Source organism: Bos javanicus, chromosome 8, assembly GCF_032452875.1.
Source record: "Bos javanicus breed banteng chromosome 8, ARS-OSU_banteng_1.0, whole genome shotgun sequence".
In the NCBI taxonomy this organism is placed as follows: Eukaryota; Metazoa; Chordata; class Mammalia; order Artiodactyla; family Bovidae; genus Bos; species Bos javanicus.
In genome coordinates this window covers 94,917,281-94,938,822 of record NC_083875.1, presented here as the reverse complement: position 1 = coordinate 94,938,822, position 21,542 = coordinate 94,917,281, and the positions used below count along the sequence as shown (strand labels likewise).

Below are 21,542 nucleotides of genomic sequence, written 5' to 3'. Positions count from 1 at the left end.
TTAGGCAATGATGAGAATGTGAGGCTTGTGTAATTTGTGACTGAATTTGTTTGAACTCTATTTTGAAAGACAGTGGTTTTCAAACGTACTTCCATATGTGATCAGTTGTGAGATATATTGTAAATAATTTGCTTTACATTATGAAGTAGTTACCTTTGTAATAAAGGATGGGTTCAAGATTATTCCATAGTCAAAAATATCTTCTTGAAGACAGATAGCACATAGTATTAGAGTGAGTGGACTCTTGCTGATCTCCTGTTTATATTCCTTAGTGTGTGGCATTTCCATCTGTTTTTTTTTTTTTTTTCCCCATATAATGTGAAACTTTTTGGATTGCAACCAAAACCTTTCCTGTTTCAACTTTTACAACCACAAAAAAATGTTTCTTTGCCCAGAAACTTCTTCTGATCTTTAACTTGACTGAGGCCAGTTCATATTTTGATTAAAACAAATCTCAAAATATCTTACGAAGCAATACCCCTGACATAGGTTAGCATTTGTCTCTGTGTTTGCCTAGTATCTTGGGGAATATGTATATCATGTTATTGTAACTTTTAATTTACAAGAGTGTGTTTTCATTTGATTTTGTTTTGCCTGAGAGAAGAACTTGTATAATCTCACTCTAGATTCTCAGTGCCTTAGAGTGTATTCAGTACATGTTGGATTAATGAGTGAATATTGCTAGTAATATTGGAAGGCAATGCTCCCTTTAAAGTTCCTCCAACAAAAACTCCTTAAAAAGTTGGTAGAGTGTAAATTTTAAACATAGACCATGTGTACTTTTATTCACTATTCCAGATGAACAAAGAAGAACAAAATGGACAAGACAAATGCAACAGTCATTTCTAATTTTATTTTTCTGGGATTTACTCACTATCCCAAAGTTGAAATCACCATATTTGTGCTGTGCTTACTGATGTACTTGATCACTTTACTGGGTAATATTATTCTGATCTTGGTTAGTGTCCTGGATTCTCACCTACACACACCCATGTACTTCTTCCTCAGCAACCTGTCATGTCTGGACATCTGGTATACTTCTTCTGCCCTGACTCCAATTCTGGGCAAATTTTATTTCAGGGAAAAACACCATCTCATTCTTAGAGTGTGCTGCTCAGATGTACTTCTCTCTGGCCATGGGCTCCACTGAGTGTGTGCTCCTGTCTGTGATGGCATATGACCGTATGTAGCCATCTGCAACCCCCTGAGATACCCCATCATCATGAACAAGAAGATTTGTGTTCAGATTGCAGCTGGCTCGTGGGTGACAGGCTCCTTCACTGCCCTGGTGGAAACTGTGTCTGTGTTGCAGCTGTCACTGTGTGGAAGTGGTGTCATCAATCATTTCACTTGTGAGATTCTGGGCGTCCTGAAACTGGCTTGTGTAGACACTTCCAAGGTGCAGTTAATCATGCTGGTGATCAGTGTACTTCTTCTTCCTATGCCAATGCTCCTCATTTGTATTTCTTATGCATTCATCCTCTCTAGCATCCTAAGAATCAGCTCATTGGATGGTCGAAGCAAAGCTTTTCCAACATGTGCAGCCCACCTGAGTGTAGTGGTTTTATTCTATGGGACAGCTCTCTCCATGTACCTGAAGCCGTCAACTATGGATTCACAGGAAATAGATAAATTTGTAGCCTTGGTATATGCTGGCTTAACCCTCATGTTGAATCCTATCATTTATAGTTTATGGAACAGAGAAGTGAAAGTGGCTGTGAAAAAATTGCTGGTTAGGAATTCTCTTTGTGCTCTTTCAGTCTCTACTAGCACATAATATCTGTAAATATTAAGGATATTTAGTGCTTTCTATATATATCAGGAGATAATTGGGGTAGACACTCATTTTTATTTATTTATTTATTTTTTGACACTCATTTTTAAATGTGATGTGTAATTTTCTAAGTCTCTTCTTTGACTAATCACTGAAAGTCTAAGTAATATCAATGTATCATACATAAGTTTATCTGATCTTAAACAAATAGTCTCATGATGACAAATTTTAATTTTTATTGGGGGTAAATTAAAAGACGCTTACTCCTTGGAAGGAAGGTTATGACCAACCTAGATAGCATATTCAAAAGCAGAGACATTACTTTGCCAACAAAGGACCGTCTAGTCAAGGCTATGGTTTTTCCTGTGGTCATGTATGGATGTGAGAGTTGGACTGTGAAGAAGGGTGAGCGCCGAAGAATTGATGCTTTTGAACTGTGGTGTTGGAGAAGACTCTTGAGAGTCCCTTGGACTGCAAGGAGATCCAACCAGTCCATTCTGAAGGAGATCAGCCCTGGGATTTTTTGGAAGGAATGATGCTGACGCTGAAACTCCAGTACTTTGGCCACCTCATGCGAAGAGTTGACTCATTGGAAAAAACTCTGATGCTGGGAGGGACTGGGGGCAGGAGGAGAAGGGGACGACAGAGGATGAGATGGCTGGATGGCATCACCGACTCGATGGACATGAGTCTGAGTGAACCCTGGTTGTTGGTGATGGACAGGGAGGCCTGGCGTGCTGTGATTCATGGGGTCACAAAGAGTCTGACATAACTGAGTGACTGATCTGATCTGATAGGGCTAAATATAATTATTTTTGTTGTCTTAGTGATATTTTTATTTCTTTCTAAAATTTTTAAAAATTGAAATATATTGATTAATATTGTTTCCAGTGTATAACAAAATAATTCAATTATGTGTGTGTGTGTATTCTTTTTCAGATTCTTTTCCAAAGTAGGTTATGATAAGATATTGAATATATTTCCCCATGTTTATAGTAAGTCCTTGTTATTTATCTGTTTTGTATGTAGTATCAGCTAACTGGGTATCTATTAACCTCAGGCTTCTCTGGTGGCTCAGTGGTGAAGAATTTGCCTGACAATACAGGAGGCTCAGGTTCTATCACTGGGTCGAGAAGATCCCCTAGAAAAGGAAATGGCAATACACTCCAGTATTATTGCCAGGGAAATCCTACAGACAGAGGAGCCTGGGGGGCTATATAGTCTATTGGGTTGCAAAAGAGTCAGACATAACTTAGTAACTAAACAACAGCAGCAATCAATTAGTGTTAAATTCTCAAATTATCCGTCATCTCCTTTCTTTTTTGTTAATGATAAACTTGTTTTCTGTATCTGTGAGTCTATTTTGTAAATAAATTCATTTTTATCATCTTTTGTAGACTCCACAAATTGATGGTGTCATCTATTTGTCTTTCTCTAATTTACTTCACTTAGTATAATTATTTCTAGGCCCAACCTAGCACTAATTGCCTAGAAATAAATAAGCTGCAAATGACATTGTTTCATCCTTTTTATAGTTGAATAACGTTACACTGTATATGTATTCCACATCTTCTTTATTCATTCATCTGTCAGTGGACACTTAGGTTGCTTCCATGTTTTGCCTATTGTAAATATTGCTGTTATGAACATTGGGGTGCATGTATCTTTTTGAATTAGCATTTTTCTCTGTATATATGCCCAGGAGTAGATTTCAGTATTCTATGGCAACTCTATTATTAGTTTTTTAAAGAACTTCCATACTGGTTTCCATTGTGGTTGTACCAATCTGCATCTTCACAAACAATGTAGGAGAGTTCACTTTTCTCCACACATTCTCAAGCATTTATTATTTGTAGACATATTGATGATAGCCATTCTGATCAGTGTTAGGTGCTACTTCAGTGTAAATATAACTTAAACATTAAATTAGCATATTGGTGAGTATTCAAAATTATGTACATGTAATATACAAATGGATGTGAAGAGTCGGATATAAAGAAGGCTGAGCACTGAAGACTTTATGCTTTTGAACTGTGGTGTTAGATAAGACTCTTGAGAGTCTTTGGACTGCAAGGAGATCAAACCAGTCAATCCTAAAGGAAATTAATCCTGAATATTCATTGGAAGGACTGATACTGAGGCTGAAGCTCCAATACTTTGGCCACCCGATGCAAAGAGCCAACTCATTAGGAAAGACCCTGATGTGGGGAAAGATTGAAGGCAGAAGGAGAAGGGGATGACAATGGATGAAATGGTTGGATGGCAACACTGACTCAATGGATGGCATTACTCAATTGTGTGCTGCAGTCCATGGGGTCACAAACATTTGAACACGACTGAGCAACTGAACAACAACAACTGATATAAAAACAACAATAGGCGAATGTAATTACTTTACTAGATTTTTAGCTAATTTATTATTAGCCTCTGTGTAATGCTGAATTGTGTCCCTTCAAAACTCTCATGTTGAAGGCCTAGCCCCACATCCGCTACTCCCACACATACCTAGTACCTCAGAATGCATCTATATTTGAAGATATGACCTTTAAAAGGTGGTTCAATTGAAACAAGACTGTTATTTTAGGCCCTTATACAAGTTAATTTGTGTCATTATAAGAGAAGAAAATTTGAATGCACATAGTGAGAAGGTGACGCTCTAGAAGCCAAGCAGAGCCTCAGAAGACTTTAAACCTGCTAACATCCTAATCTTGGACTTCTAGCTTCCAAAACTATGACCTGATAAATTTCTGTTGTTTAAGCCACCCAGTCCCTGATGTTTTGTTATGGCAGCGTTAGCAAACTAGTATGAACTCTTTTTTAACATAACTAAATGGAATAGAAATAATTACATATTCTCTAAATATGTGGCTGTGTTTTAAATGTGTGGATATGTTTCCGTATGCAGATATGTGTGTGTGTGTAATGTGAACATCTATATACAGATATAAAATATCTGCAGAAATATATCCTGAATAGAAGTAGAGTGGATGAGTTCCAGTCAAGAAAAAAATATCAGAGACTTTAGTGGCATGTTGTTAGTCTTCAGATGCTTACATCTTTTTTTTTTTTTTGTAAATTCACAAGAAGATAAAAGGTGTTTCAGTGAAACTACTAGTTGTTGCTGTTGTTGTTCAGTTGCCCACTAGTGTCTGACTCTTGTGACCCCATGGACTGCTGCACACCAGGCTCCCCAGTCCTTCACTATCCCCTGAGCTTACTCAAACTCATGTCCATTGAGTCAGTGATGCCATCCAACCACCTCATCCTCTGTCGTTCCCTTCTCCTCCTGCCTTCAATCTTTCCCAGCATCAGGGTCGTTTCTAATGAGTCTGCTCTTCGCATCAGGTGGCCAAAGTATTGGAGCTTCAGCTTCAGCTTCAGCCCTTCCAATGAATATTCAAAAACTATTAGTACTCTGTTTATTCCTATTATTCCAGACACCTGGTATAAATCCGATGGTATAAATGAACTCATTAGCACCTAGGAAAAAAAAAAGACATGAAATCTGTGCTATAGATGTTACAATAATGAAAGCCTATTAAATGGGTGTAAAATATTGAAATATGTGAAATATCTTATTATATAAACCACAATATACAAAGAATTAAAATGTATACTTAGAAATTTTCATAGCATTTGTAATCCCTCTCTGGACCAGATAGCTAAATGTACAAAACATATTTGTTTTTTGTCATGGAATCATTAATGATATCTGTAGATTTTTTTTAATGGCTTGGACTCAAGTTGAGGACTGGCCATTGGTAAAGAAGAAAGAGATAGAAGATGTACTGGGATTAATTTTAGGACATGTTAGCAAATTATAACAAAGATTTATCTAGTTTGTCCAAAGAGCAACAACCTCAGGTAGTTAGACTGGAGTCAATGGACTGATCAATAAGTATCTGATAATAATCCTTGAAAGCAATGATTTCTGACTATTGGAGCAATAATAGAAAGGTGAAAGAATGTGTTGGGGGTAGGCGTGAGGCACTCCGCCCATGGCAAAGGTCATGAGGAAGGAGGCTCGACGTATGCAAAGGCGGGATCGAGCCTCAGGAGTCCCCCTGGAAATTCTCGAGCATCTACCCCCATAACCAGAGCCTGCCTACTTTAGTACTTTGTGCTCTCACCTACACCTCTGACTTTACGGGGGGCTGTCCCCCACCACCTCTTTCAGAGAAGGAGTTTACTCAGAACTCCAGTTAATAATAATTCCTGGGCCTGACAGGAGTGTTTCAACTTACAAACTCCTCTGAAGGTTCTCTAGCCTGCCTGACAGGCTTGTCCGGCCACATGGGATTGCTCACAGCCTCCCAACCGTGTGAGGCACGAGATGCTTTAAACCTTCTAAAAACAGGTTCTTTAGAGAAGTTAGAAAACTATTAGCATAAGTATAGTAGGCTGATTAGAAATTGTATTGGTGAAGGGTTTTTCATTTGTTGAGCCAATGTTTGTTGCTAAGACTCCACATCCCCTGCCCTTATACACATTAATGAATATATAGAAGAAATAAGTATTAACCTTTGATATAAATCACATTAGACCTTAGGCTAAGTAAATTCTTTCCTTAACTAAAACCCACTACACCCTCACCCTATAGGAATGTAACTTTATTTGAGTGATGTCTGTTTTAAGAATAATCACCCTTGGAGAAAAAAGTGTTCTGGTTGACTGACCACTGTCACAAGGAGAGGGTCATAAATTGTCAGCAGGCCTCCCTGGCCAGAAGATGATGTAACACCACTAAGACCTCTGTATACATTTGTATGAAGCACCTGACTTTGATAAAAGTCAGGACTGCTGACCCCACGTGACTTTTGCATAACGTCTCAGTGTATAAAAGTAGACCATGGAAAATAAAGAATTGGGATCAGTTCCTCGAAAGACTGGTCTCCCCATGTCGCTCTCTCTCTCACTCTGGCTGAGTCTCCATCTGGAGCATGGAACCCGCCATGCTTGCTAATTATGCCTGGGCTTCTAAGATCCGACCGGGGAGGCCTCAGTGTCTCCTCTCCTTCAGGAGAACGGAAGGACGCCTGTGGCCTACGTAAGTGGTGCAAACTTCTTGTCTTGAAGTTTTATTGGTCTCCCGCATAAACCAAGCTACTCAGCCTCTTTTCTCCACTGAATTTTCCTACTGAGCTATCCTCATTCTATTACTCTTTATATCTTTGATGAATATTTAAATAGTTGCCAAAGCCGTCTCCCCTTCGAATACCCTGGATCAGCCGGGGCTGGACCCCGGCAAGAATGGAGGTATCAGAAGTATATATAAATAAAAGCTAACACAGTGATGAGGCTTAAGATAGTTATTAATTCCAACTTGTCATATTCACTCATCTGCCTTCCTTTAAAGATTAGACTTTAACTGTCTTCACAAGGTCAGAGAGAATCTGATCTATGGATGAGGAAGTAGAACTTAACCAAGCCCCTAAAACTCTATTTCTATATGGAGCCTTCCTAAAGTAAAGTTTGCATTCCTTTTAAAATTTTCTGTTATCTGGCCTTGGGTTTATTATCTCCAGTAAGTACTTTTCTGAAACTGACTTCACCAGACATCTTCAAGCCTATGATATAACTTCACTTTGTGAAGACCTCTTAAGTCTTCTGATACCATTATAGGTATCCCTATAATGTATAGGTATCACTATAGGTATCACTATAAAATCACCTGATTTTAATAAACTTCCATAGTACACATACTAGATAATGGTGGATGCTTGTTATTTTATTGCCTATGACTTGTCGTTCAGTTGCTAAGTCATATCCGACTCTTTGAGACCCCATGGGCTGCAGTACACCATGCTTCTCTGTCCTCCACTATATCCTGAAATTTGCACAAACTCATCCATTGAGTTGGTGATGCCATCCAACCATCTCATCCTCTGACGTCCCCTTCTCCTCCTGCCCCCAGTCTTTCCCAGCATTAGGGTTTTTCCAATGAGCTGGCTCTTCACATCTAGTGGTGAAAGTATTAGAGCTTCAGCTTTAGTGTCAGTTCTTCCAATGAATATTCAGTAGTAATTTCCTTTAGGATTGATTGGTTTGATCTCCTTGCTGTCCAAGGGACTCTCAAGAATCTTCTCCAGCATCACAATTTGAAAGCATCAACTTTTTGATGCTTACCCTTCTTTATTGTCCAACTCTTACATCTGTACATGACTACTTGGAAAAAAAAAAACCCATAACTTTGACCATATAGACCATGGTCAGCAAAATAATTTCTCTTTTTTTTATATACTGTCTAGATTTGTCATAACTTTTCTTCCAAGAAGCAAGAATCTTTTAATTTCATGGCTCCAGTCACTATCCATTGTGATTTTGGAGCAGAAGAAAATAAAATCTGTCAGTTTCCAGTTTTTCCTCATCTACTTGCCATGAATTGATGGGACCAAATGCCTGATCTTAGTTTTTTGGATATTGAATTTTAAGCCAAATTTTTCCTATGACTAGTATTTCATAGTTGGTTATTTTAATACATTATTTTAATACATTTAATACATATTTAATACATTTAATATTAGGATGGTGTTACCATTATTTATTTCTTTTTAAATACAATAAAAAGAGGAAATTGGAAGTCAAGGCTAATGGTTTCTTCCATATAAGAACGTGACCTCTCTGTGCTTTGGAAGATGAACACTGCAATGTCTACATTATGAACCTGTGACAATCAAATGAGAAAATAAAAACAAGCAACCAATTGCTAGTAATTTTTGTTATCAAAGGCAAGGGAAGAAAGAGATCCTCTCAGGACTTTAATGAGCATTTGTTTAAGAGATGAAGGTAAAATGGTTTGATGAAGCTTGTTTGTCAAAAATCTTATCATACTGGGCTTTTTTCTGTAAAAAAAAGCAGGTCAGTGAATGTTTTCTCATACTTTTGTGATGTGATCAGGCTAAGATATTAGGTTTAGAAAGACTGGTCTTTTGACAGTATAGAGGATCAACTGAGAATAGGACAAATGAGTTAGAGGACCATAGAAACAGTGTACATAGAGGCAGTGAAAAGATAGGATGAATATGGGAATTTCATGGTTACAGTATTGGATTTGAGGATCTTTCATGTATGGATAGTCATCAACAATGATTCTAGTAGTATAAGTAAAGAACTCTGATGCAAGCATTGATTGAATAAGAGGAGAAGCTTAAGGATGATGACTTCATAAAGGTAATGATGTAAGTTGGATGACTGGCTGACTGTGTTGATGATTAGACTTCCAGGGGAAGACAGATTAGTGAAGTCCAGGAGAGAAATCAGGAGTCAAGCTGTATATTAAAAAGTCCTTCGCTCACAGATGGCAATTGAGCCCTAGGTGTGGATGATATGGTCTATGCAGAAGTTTGGGACAGATATCTATAAAATGATTGGCTTCATTTTTCTACACTTGGTCAGAGTTGAAGTAAAGGGAAAAGAACAGAACACTTGTGATTTGGAGTATAGAATTCCAATTTGATTTTTGTCTGCACAAACTGAGTGAACTTAGGCTATTTTTTAAACATGCTAGTTTGATTTTCTCTTCTATGAAATACAGATAACTTATTTACTATACTTATAATAAAATTCTTTCTTGCTACTTCTGAAAGACCACCTGTCAGTCAACTTATTTTATTTTAGAGTGTACTTGATAAAAAATTGTGTTAGTTTTAAGTTTACAGCAAAGTGATTCAGTAATATGTTTATGTATCTATTAATCTTCAAATTCTTCTCCCATATAAGTTGTTAGTAATACTGAGCAGAGTTCCCTTGCGATACAGTATATCTTTGCTAGTGATTCATTTCATATACAGCAGTGTGTACATGTCCACCACAAACCCCCTATCTATTCCTCCCCCTCCCTCCTTCTCCCTTGGTAATAGTAAGTCATTCTCTAAGCCGGTAAGTCTGTTTCTGTTTTATAAGTTCATGTCTACTTTTCAGTTCAGTTCAGTCGCTCAGTCGTGTCCGACTCTTTGCAACCCCATGAACCGCAGCACGCCAGGCCTTCCTGTCCATCACTAACTCCCAGAGTCAACCCAAACCCATGTCCATTGTGTCTGTGATGCCATCCAACCATTTCATCCTCCGTCGTACCCTTCTTCCCCCACCTTCAATCTTTCCCAGCATGAGAGTCTTTTCAAATGAGTCAACTCTCTGCATCAGGTGGCCAAGGTACTGGAGTTTCAGCTTCAACATCAGTCCCTCCAATGATTACCCAGGACTGACCTCCTTTAGGATGGACTGGTTGGATCTCCTTGCAGTCCAGGGGACTCTCAAGAGTCTTCTCCACACCACAGTTCAAAAGCATCAATTCTTCTAGATTCTGAATAAAAGTGATATCATACAGTATTTGTCCTTCTCTGACTTACTTTACTCTGTATGACAATCTATATGTCATCCATGTTGCTGCACATGTCATTATTCCATTCTTTTTAATAGCTGAGTAATATTCCTTTCAGTATGTATATCACCTCTTTATCCACTCACCTGTCAATGAACACTTAGGTTGCTTCCATGTCTTGGCTACATAGTCAGTTTTTGATCTCTATTCTGGCTAGATTCTAAATTCAGCTCGTTTGAATTTACTTGTGATTTCAATTAGATTGAGCAGCATCTGTTACTCTATTTCATGTCTAGTCCTTTCACTCTGGCAGCTCTAGGAATATTAGCATAAAATACCCCCAAATCTTTCCTCCTCTCTTTGCTGTCTGTCTCTCTCCACTCTATCTCTGTCCTCTTTGTCTCTCTCTATTTACCTCTCTTTCTCAGCTTTACTCCATTGCCACCCATTCTAGAATATACTGAAATATTTGTTTAATATTTCATTAACTAAGTCAGCATCACCAACTTGATGGACATGAGTTTGAGCAAGCTCTGGGAGTTGGTACTGGACAGGGAAGCCTGGTGTGCTGCAGTCCATGGGGTTGCAGAGTCTGACACAACTGAGTGACTGAACTGAACAGATTTGTTTTCTGATGGGGAAAACAGAAAGGTAAGGAGGATTAGATTTCTGCTTCTGACCAAGAAGAAACAGGGACTGTGTTTTGCCCTTCTACCTGAAACAATAAAAATAAAACAGAAATAAGTGTGAAAAATAAATTTTAAGATATTGAACATGAAACAACATAGGACAGTGATCCCTGAGAGATGAGGAACAAATGAAGTGAACCCTTTAATTTTCCCAACTTACCTTCCTGAATGATGAATTTCCAGGTAATAAGATAGGGAGAGGGAACCCATCGGGAAAGGATTTAAGGATGGAATTGAGAGGCCAGGGAGAACAAGGCAGCTAGTTTTCAAGTCCAAATCCAGAGAGGAGGAAGCTACAGAAAAAAGAGCTAGAGCTCTAAAGGGATACCACTCTGCTTTCAGCTGAGTACTGATCAGTGAAGGTGTATGAAGAAACTAAGCAGGACCTGGGAAAGGATCATCTAGGAGAACTGGAGGGAATGATTTTCAGAGCTCACACAAGGCTGAGAATAAAATCAACACATTGCACACCTATAAAATTCACCTTGTATAATCTAAATGGACACACCTTTTAGTTGTTAATAGTATTTTAATAAAACAACATAAAAGAAAGAAAGTAGATTTTTAAAGTGGCAAACAGGACACTGATTGAATTACTAGACATGACATTAAGAAGTTATTCTGACTGTATTTAATATTGTCAAGAAGGTAGAGAAAAAATCATGTCATTTGAGATACATAAAATTATATTTAGAGATATATATTTATGAATAAATGTATTTATTTATATTTATAAATATAAAATTATATTTAGAGATATTTTAAAAATACAAATTCTAAGACCTAGTAATGAAGTGTATCTAATATGAATCTATCCAGTATACTTTGGATGGAATTAAAGTAATTGGACCCTGCAGAAGGAAAGATTAGTGAACAAGAAATCAGAGAAATAGTAACACTTTTTAAAATAAAACAAAGAGAAAAGACAATGAAAAAAAGTGAACAGATCACTAACTGTGTGAGACAGCTTTAAGTGATATCGTATACATATAACTGTAGTCCAAAAAATAAAAAGCAGTAGTAAATAGAAAATGCATTGAAATAAAATGTATTTTAAGAAAACACAAAATGCAAAACAAAAATAATATTTAAATAATGGATAGAAATTTTCTAAACTTGATGAAAACAATAAATACACAGACAAAAGAATCTCAGTAGACAAAATAATGAGAAACAGAAAGAAAACCACACCAAGGTTCAGCAACAAACTGCTTAAAAATCAGAAAAGAGGTACCTTATGTTCATAAGAGAGAGGTTTGTTCTCACTGCAAGCCTGAGATAATGAAGAAACCACAACATTGAAATACTGAAAGAAAGAGTCTCTATAATATTCTGTAATCCCGTAGAAAGAGAAGCAATGCCAAAGAATGTTCAAATACCACAGAATTGCACTCATTTCACAAGCTAGCAAAGTAATACTCAAAATTCACCAAGCTAGGCTTCAACAGTCCATGAACTGAGAACTTCCAGATGATCAAGTTGGATTTAGAAAAGGTAGAGGAACCAGAGATCAAATTGCCAACAATCCGTTGGATCACAGAAAAAGCAAGAGAATTCAAGAAAAAAAAAAAAAAAAAAAAATCTACTTCTGCTTTATTGACTATGCCAAAGCCTTTGAGTGTGTGGATCACAACAAACTATGGAAAATTCTTAACAAGTTGGGAATACCAGACCACCTTACCTGCCTCCTGAGAAATCTGTATGCAGGTCAAGAAGGAACAATTAGATGTTCAAGAAGGAGCAATTAGATGGCATCACCGACTCAATGGACATGGGTTTGGGTGGACTCCAGGAGTTGGTAATGGACAGGGAAACCTGGTGTGCTGCCGTCCAAGGCTTGCACAGATTGGACATGCACTGACTGAACTGAACTGATAGTATTCTATACCCAATGTACATATATTTCAAAGTTAACATTTTTTCATTTATCATTCTTAGAATCAGCACTGGTTCCATTTTAGTGGAAAATTGAATTTAGTAATCAAGGTCTGGCAATAGGTATACAGTTACTATTAACATATCACTGCTCCCAGGTGTTCTCAGTGGTCACAAGTGGGGAATAAATGTGCTTTTATATGCACCTATGTACATGTAAATATACACACTTTTACAAATATTTGCATCCATATTTTGCTGTTGTTCAGTCACTCAGTCACGTCTGACTCTTTGCAACCCAATGGACTGTGGCCCACCAGGCTTTCCTGTGTTTCACTAACTCCCGGAGTTTGCTCAAACTCATGTCCATTGAGTTGAGGATGCCATCCAATCATCTCATCCTCTGCCACCCTCTTCTCTTCCTGCTCTGAATATTTCCCAGCACCAGGGTCTTTTCCAGTGAGTCGGTTCTTTGCATCAGGTGACCATAGTATTGGAGCTTCAGCTTCAGCATCAGTCCTTCCAATGAATAGGCAGGGTTGCTTTCCTTTAGGATTGACTGATTTGATCTCCTTGCTGTCAAGGAACTCTTAAGAGTCTTCTTCAGCACCACAATTTGAAAGCATCAGTTCTTTGGTGCTCAGCATTTTTTATGGTCCAACTTTAACATCTGTATGTGACTACTGGAAAAACCAAACCTTTGACTATCTGGCCTTTCTTGGCAAAGTGATGTCTCTGCTTTTTAATATGCTGTCTAGGAGCTGACTGTGGCTTGGGTCATGAACTCCTTATTGACAAATTCAGACTGAAATTGAAGAAAATGGAGAAAGCCACTAGACCATTCAGGTATGACCTAAATCAAATCCCTTATAACTATACAGTGGAAGTGAGAAATAAATTTAAGGGACTAGATCTGATAGACAGAGTACCTGATGAACTATGGATGGAGGTTTGTGACATTGTACAGGAGACAGGAATCAAGACCATCCCCAAGAAAAAGAAATGCAAAAAAGCAAAATGGCTGTCTGAGGAGGCCTTACAAATAGCTGTGAAAGAAGGTACAGAAAAAGCAAGGGAGAAAGGGAAAGATATACCCATTTGAATGCAGAGTTCCAAAGACTAGCAAGGAGAGATAAGAAAGCCTTCCCCAGTGATCAATGCAAAGAAATAGAGGAAAACAACAGAATGGGAAAGACTAGAGATCACTTCAAGAAAATTAGAGATACCAAGGGAACATTTCATGCAAAGATGGGCTCCATAAAGGACAGAAATGGTAGGGACTTAAGAGAGCAGAAGATATTAAGAAGAAGTGGCAAGAATACACAGAAGAATTGTACAAAAAAAAAATCTTCATGACAAAGATAATCACAATGGTAAGATCACTCACCTAGAGCCAGACATCTTGGAACGTGAAGTGAAGTAGGCCTTCGGAAGCATCACTACGAACAAAGCTAGTGGAGGTGATGGAATTCAGGTTGAGCTATTTCAAATCCTGAAAGATGATGTTGTGAAAGTGCTGCACTCAATATGCCAGCAAATTTGGAAAACTCAGCAGTGGCCACAGGACTGGAAAAGGTCAGTTTTCATTCTAATCCCAAAGAAAGGCAACGCCAAAGAATGCTTAAACTACCGCACAATTGCACTCATCTCACATGATAGTGAAGTAATGATTAAAATTCTCCAAGCCAGGCTTCAGCAATACATGAACCGTTAACTTTTAGATGTTCAAACTGGTTTTAGAAAAGGCAGAGGAACCAGAGATCAAATTGCGAACATATGTTGGATCATGGAAAAAGCAAGAGAGTTCCAGAAAAACATCTATTTCTGCTTTATTGAATATGCCAAAGCATTTTGACTGTGTGGATCACAATAAACTGTGGAAAATTCTCAAAGAGATGGGAATACCAGACCACCTGACCTGCCTCTTGAGAATCTTATATGCAGGTCAGGAAGCAACAGTTAGAACTGGACATGGAACAACAGACTGGTTCCAAATAGGAAAAGGAGTATGTCAAGGCTGTATATTGTCACCCTGCTTATTTACCTTATATGCAGAGTACATCATGAGAAACGCTGGGCTGGAGGAAGCACAAGCTAGAATCAAGATTGCTGGGAGAAATATCAATAACCTCAGATATGCAGATGACACAACCCTTATGTCAGAAAGTGAAGAACTAAAGAGCCTCTTGATGAAAGTGAAAAAGGAGAGTGAAAATGTTGGCTTAAAGCTCAGCATTCAGAAAACTAAGATCATGGCATCCAGTCCCATCACTTCATGCAGACAGATGGGGAAACATTGGCTGACTTTATTTTTCTGGGCTCCAAAGTCACTGCAGATGGTGATTGCAGCCATGAAATTAAAAGACGCTTACTCCTTGGAAGGAAAGTTATGACCAACCTAGACAGCATATTAAAAAGCAGAGACATTACTTTGCCAACAAACGTCTGTCTAGTCAAGGCTATGCTTTTTCCAGGGGTCATATATGGATGAGGGGGTTGGACTATAAAGAAAGTGGAGCACAAAAGAATTGATGCTTTTGCACTGTGGTGTTGGAGAAGACTCTTGAGAGTCCCTTGGACTGTAAGGAGATCCAACCAGTCCATCCTAAATGAGATCAGTCCTGGGTGTTCATTGGAAGGACTGATGTTGAAGCTGAAACTCCAGTACTTTGGCCACCTGATGCAAAGAGCTGACTCATTTGAAAAGAGCCTAATGCTGAGAGGGATTGGGGGCAAGAGGAGAAGGGGACGACAGAGGATGATGGCTGGATGGCATCACTGACTGGATGGACGTGGGTTTTGGTGGACTCCGGGAGTTGCTGATGAACAGGGAGGCCCGATATGCTGTGATTCATGGGGTTGCAAAGAGTCGGATGACTGAGCAACTGAACTGAACTGAACTAAAGTACGTTTGTCATAGCTTTTCTTCCAAGGAACAATTGTCATTCAATTTCATGGCTCCAGTCATCATCGACAGTGATTTTGGAGCCCAAGAAAATAAAGTGTCTCATTGTTTCCATTTTCCCCCCTGTCTATTTGCCATGAAGTGATGGGGCTGAATGCCATGATCTTATTTTTTTGAATGTTGTGTTTTAAGCTATTTTTGCACTCTCCTGTTTCATCCTCATCAAGAGGATCTCTAGTTCCTCTTTGCTTTCTGTCATTAGGCTGGTGTCATTTGCTTATCTGAGGTTATTGATATCTTTCCCAGCAATCTGGATTCCAGCCTGTGCTTCATCCAGCTCAGCATTTCTCATGATGTACTCTGCTTAGTAATTCAATAAGCAAGGTGAAAGTGTCCAACCTGATGTACATCTTTCCCAATTTGGAACCAGTTCGTTGTTCCATGTCCGGTTCTAACTGTTCCTTCTTGACCTGCATACAAGTTCTCAAGAGGCAGGTGAGGCAATCTGGTATTCCCACCTCTTTTAAGAATTTTCTACAATTTGGTGTTATCCACAAGGTCAAAGACTTTAGCATAGTCAATAAAGCAGAAGTAGATGTTTTTCTGGAATTCCCTTGCTTTTTCTATTATCCAATAGATGTTGGCAAATTGATCTCTGGTTCCTCTGATGTTTCTAAATCAAGCTTTTACATCTAGAACATCTTGGTTCAGGTACTGTTGAAGCCTAGCTTGAAGAATTTTGAGCATTTTCTTGCTATTTGATATTATCTTGTTAACATGTGAAATGAGTGCAATTGTGTGGTAGTTTGAATATTTTGTGGTAGTCTGAACATTTGTATAATCCATATTAATTTCTATATATATGTATCAGTTCAGTTCAGTTCAGTTGCTTGGTCTTGTCTGGCTCTTTGCGACCCCATGAATTTCAGCACACCAGGCCTCCCTGTCCATGACCAACTCCCGGAGTTCTCTCAGACTCACATCCATCGAGTCAGTGATGCCATCCAGCCATCTCATCCTCTGTCGTCCCCTTCTCCTCCTGCCCCCAATCCCTCCCAGCATCAGAGTCTTTTCCAATGAGTCAACTCTTCACACGAGGTGGCCAAAGTACTGGAGTTTCAGTGTCAGCATCATTCCCTCCAAAGAAATTCCAGGGCTGATCTCCTTCAGAATGGACTGCTTGGATCTCCTTGCAGTCCAAGGGACCCTCAAGAGTCTTCTCCGACACCACAGTTCAAAAGCATCAATTCTTCGGTGCTCAGCTTTCTTCACAGTCCAACTCTCACATCCATACATGACCACAGGAAAAACCATAGCCTTGACTAGATGGTCCTTTGTTGGCAAAGTAATGTCTCTGTGTTTGAATATGCTATCTAGGTTGGTCATAACTTTCCTTCCAAGGAGTAAGCGTCTTTTAATTTCATGGCTGCAATCACCATCTGCAGTGATTTTGGAGCCCAGAAAAATAAAGTCTGACACTGTTCCCATATCTATATCTCTATTTTTCTGTATGCATATTGCTCTATGTATATACTGAAAGCAGTGAGTTCACACTATCTTCTTACCCAGTATCTCATGGTTTATTCTAGTTTTTCTCTTTCTGTGTGTGTAACTCTTCTGTCAGTGGTAAGCAGGCTCTTACTATACCTCATATGTTTACTTATCTCTTGTGTCATGTCCTGTATATAATTGAGCTCCCATTTCTTTTGATTCACTTTACCTCTATCTCTCCACAGTTCCCACACTTACATCCTTTTCTTCTTATAATATGATAATGATCACAAGTGGAATTTTAATTTTAATACTTGTCCTCACAGCTGATAAATTTTAATATACAGAACTACAAACAAAATGTATGTGGTAAGTTTTCTGAAAATACATTTTTTAAAAAAGATATAGGTTATAAAAAAGAGATTAATGGTAGAAACATTGTCCTTAATTACTCCCACCTTTCAGAATACATGCACCTGAAAATTCTTATGTTACATGGATGAAGGATGCATCCTTATTTCCGTATTTTTAATTTTTACTTCTTTTCTATTGAAATAGAGTTGATTTACAATATTGTATTTGTTTCAGTTATACAGCATGGTGATTTACTACTTTTATGGATTGTACTCCATTTAAAGTATTAATAGACAATAATGGATATATTTCCTCTTCTGGAAAGGAAATCTTGTTGCTTATTTATACATAATAGTTTGTGTCTCTTGATTCCATACCTGGGCTCATCCTCCCCATTTCCCTCTCCTCACTGATGACTACTAGCTTGTTCTCTATATCTGTGACTCTGTTACTGTTTGTTAACATAAATTCACTAGTTCTGTTTTTTAGATTTCATGTAAAAGTAATAACATAGAGTATTTTTCATTCTCTGACTCATTTCACTAAGTGTAATATATTCTAGGTATATCTATGTTGCTTTAGGTGGCAGAATTTCATTCTTCCTTTGTGGCTGAGTAATATTCTATTGGGGCTTTTCTGATGGTTCAATGGTAAAGATCCCTCTGCCAATTCAGGACATACAGATTCGATCTCTGGGTCAAGAAGATCCCCAGGAGAAGGAAATGGCAACCCACTCCAGTATTCTTGCCTGAGAAATCTCTTAGACAGATCTTAGAAGACAGCAGGGGACAGTCTATGGGTTCCCAAAAGTTTTGGACACAGCAAGTAAGCAACAATGATATTCACACACATATATATACACACACACATTATATCTTCTTTATCCATTCATCAGCTGATGGACACTTAGGTTGCTTCCATATCTTGGCAATTGTAAACAATGCTATCACTGTGGGTAAATTTGGAAGGATTTTTCAGAAGATAAAACATTTGAATTTTCTTTAATTAGATGCCGGAGTTGTCACCATAGGAGAAATATGATAATGGGGATGAAGTGACATATACTATTGTCCTTAAGTGTGAAAGAACAGGATATATTTGGTTAACTACATAGTGCATGCAGCATAGTGTAGCAGACTGGGTAGAAGAAACACAGCAAGGGAAAGAAGAAGGAATATTTTATACATATATATATATATATATATATATATACACTAGAAAAAGGAGGTTGGGGCCGATCAAGTCCCTGAGTAAAGCAATAATGAGTAATAAAGAGAAAAAACATGAACTCAAATAGTTCTCTCAAAAAGGGGAATGAAAAATACATATTTTTAATTGTGAAAAATTAAACCTGGATATTTCTGGAAAAGTTTAATTTCAATTTTTTTCTTGTTTCTGAAAGTTTGTTCTCACTTCATGGACTACATGTCCCTACATTTTTATGCTATTTTCATAAATAATGGAATTAGATTATTACCTGAAATTTCTTCCCAACTCTTAAATTCTGTGATTTTACGTATAGCCTTTATTTCCTTTGTTCTGCTTGTACTGAAAACCTTGCATCCAATATATGAGCTTATTTTGTGCATAAATTCAAAGATGCAAATTTCTCATTCTTTCCTCCAGAACCAGTCTAGCTGTCAATTTTCTCATAGCGCCATGCACTTCTGTATTCCTCAGGCTATAGATGATAGGATTGAGCATCGGTGTGACGACTCCATAGAACAGGGCAATCAATTTATCAAAAGTAGCGTCTTTGGACTTTGGCTTCATATACATGAAGAGGATTGTCCCATAAAACACAGTCACCACCATTATGTGGGCTGAACAGGTGGAAAAAGCCTTTTGTCTTCCTTCGGCTGAATTGATTCTTAGGACAGTGGAAAGGATGAAAATGTAAGAGATACAAATCAACAGTAATGGAACAAATAAAAATATTACATTGCCCAACATGATAGTAATCTCATTCAAGGATATATCTGTGCAAGCTAGCTTGGCAAAAGCCAATATTTCACAAACAAAATGATTGATGAGATTTTTTCCACAGAAGGGCAACTGTACTGCAAGAATTGTTTCTGTCAATGAGTTGAGAAAGCCCAGTCCCCAGGAGACAGCTGCCATCTGAATACAAAGCGCCTTGTTCATGATGATAGGGTATCTCAGAGGGTTGCAGATGGCTATGGAACGGTCATATGCCATCACTGCTAGAAGTACACACTCTGTCGACCCCATAGTGTAAGAGACAGACATCTGAACAACACACCTAGTGAAGGAGATAGTTTTTTTCTCTGATAGAAAGTGTATCAGCATTGAGGGGATAAAGGAGGATGTGTACCAAATATCAAGGAAGGAAAGATTACAGAGGAAGAAGTACATAGGGGTGTGAAGGTGGGAATCCAGGAGAGTGAGGATGATCAAAGTGCTGTTCCCCAGGAGAATCACCAGGTACATCAACAAACACATCGCAAAAAGGAGTTTTTCTGCTCTTGGATACTCAGAAAGCCCCTGTAGAATGAACTCAATGTCTGTCCAATTGATCCTTTCCATTTCACATTTTCATACCTGGAGTAATCCAGAAGAGATGCGGGTTTAAGGACTCTATACAGTATTATAATAAGAAGTAAGAGGATATTGGAGGAAGGGCAACAGGTCAGTATTAGCTGGTGGGTTTACAGTTGTGAGTTTAGATTTTCAAATTTTTCTTTTAGCTCATGTGTAAGGGAATAGAAGAAAGACAATAATTATGTTGGTAGTTTAATATTCCATTTCTGACTTTATGTGCACAAATTCTGAGTCAGGGAAGAACTATTTAATAAATACTTGTTATTCCTGATTCAGACTTACTTTGAATATCATCATTTTGGAAATAACATGCTTAACTTCTTAAAAATATTAATTTATGATTTTATATCATGCCAGTCATTAACAATAACATTGGTTTAGGGTTTTACAATTTATGAAAATTTTCATCATACTTATTTTATCATCACTATAATACTCTGAGGGAGATAAAGTTCATAACGGTAAGAAGTATTTTTAAACACAGTAGGTAAACAAACTACTATTCAGTTCTACATTTTCTGACTTTATATCCCCTTTTGAAATTACTTGGTTATTGCTCTCAAAATTATAGAAGTTGTCTGAGTGGGAGTGTCTAAGGCATCTTTTAGAATAACACTCTCCAGATGATTCTATTGTGCAGCTGAGGAAGAAAACACACATCCAGATCTTAGTATACAGATGAATCACATGGGAAATTTTTGTAAAAGACTCTCAATCAGTGGATCTGAAGTGGGTTTTAAGATCTGTATTCATTAACATGCTTTCAGATGTTGTTGATGTTGCCTGTGTATAAGCACATGAGTAGCAAGGCCTTTTAAATCATCTCTCCCTGATATCTTTGGAACTTGCCATTGGGGTTTCAGTTCTATGTAGGATTGAAATTGAACAGCAGACAATACAAAACTAAACATTTTGGTGAAACTTCTGTGTAAGTGTATTGCAATTTGTTTTGGATTCCTTAGTTTTTAGAAATACAAACTACAAAATCACACATAGAAGAGTTTGCCCTTTATTTCTGTCCATATGAAAGGCGTTCCTTTTCCATTTGCTGAATTTGCAATTAAGCTCAATATTTTCCAAGAAAGGAAGTTGAGTTTCTACCAGACCACCTTACCTGCCTCCTGAGAAATCTGTATGCAGGTTAAGAAGCAACAATTAGAAGCAGACATGGAACAACAGACTGGTTTCAAATTGGGAAAGGAGTACGTCAAGGCTGTATATTGTCACCCTACTTATTTAACTTATATGCAGAGTACATGATGCAAAATGCCAGACTGAATGAAGCACAAGCTGTAATCAAGATTGCCAGGAGAAATATCAATAGCCTCAGATATGCAGATGACACCACCCTTATGGCAGAAAGCAAAGAAGAACTAAAGAGCCTCTTGATAAAAATGAAAGAGGAGAGTGAAAAAGTTGACTTAAAGCTCAACATTCAGAAAACTAAGCTCATGGCATCCGAACCCATCACCCCATGGCAGACAATGGAAACAATGGCAACAGTGACAGACTTTATTTTCTTGATCTCTAAAATCACTGCACATGGTGACTGCAGCCATGAAATTAAAAGAT

The 21,542-nt window shown here is 37.9% G+C and overlaps 1 protein-coding gene and 1 pseudogene across 1 annotated transcript in view; one reads left to right on the top strand and one right to left on the bottom strand.

Annotated features, from left to right (window-relative positions):
• LOC133253107 (olfactory receptor 13D1-like) overlaps positions 1-19,955 on the bottom strand; it is a 79,319-nt gene extending 59,364 nt beyond the window's left edge. The window contains exon 1 of the mRNA XM_061426383.1: positions 19,251-19,955. Within this exon, the coding sequence (XP_061282367.1) occupies positions 19,251-19,955 (705 nt within the window). The remainder of the gene's footprint in view (positions 1-19,250) is intronic.
• LOC133253453 (olfactory receptor 13F1-like) lies at positions 546-1,956 on the top strand (annotated as a pseudogene).
• Positions 19,956-21,542: the final 1,587 nt, after the last annotated feature.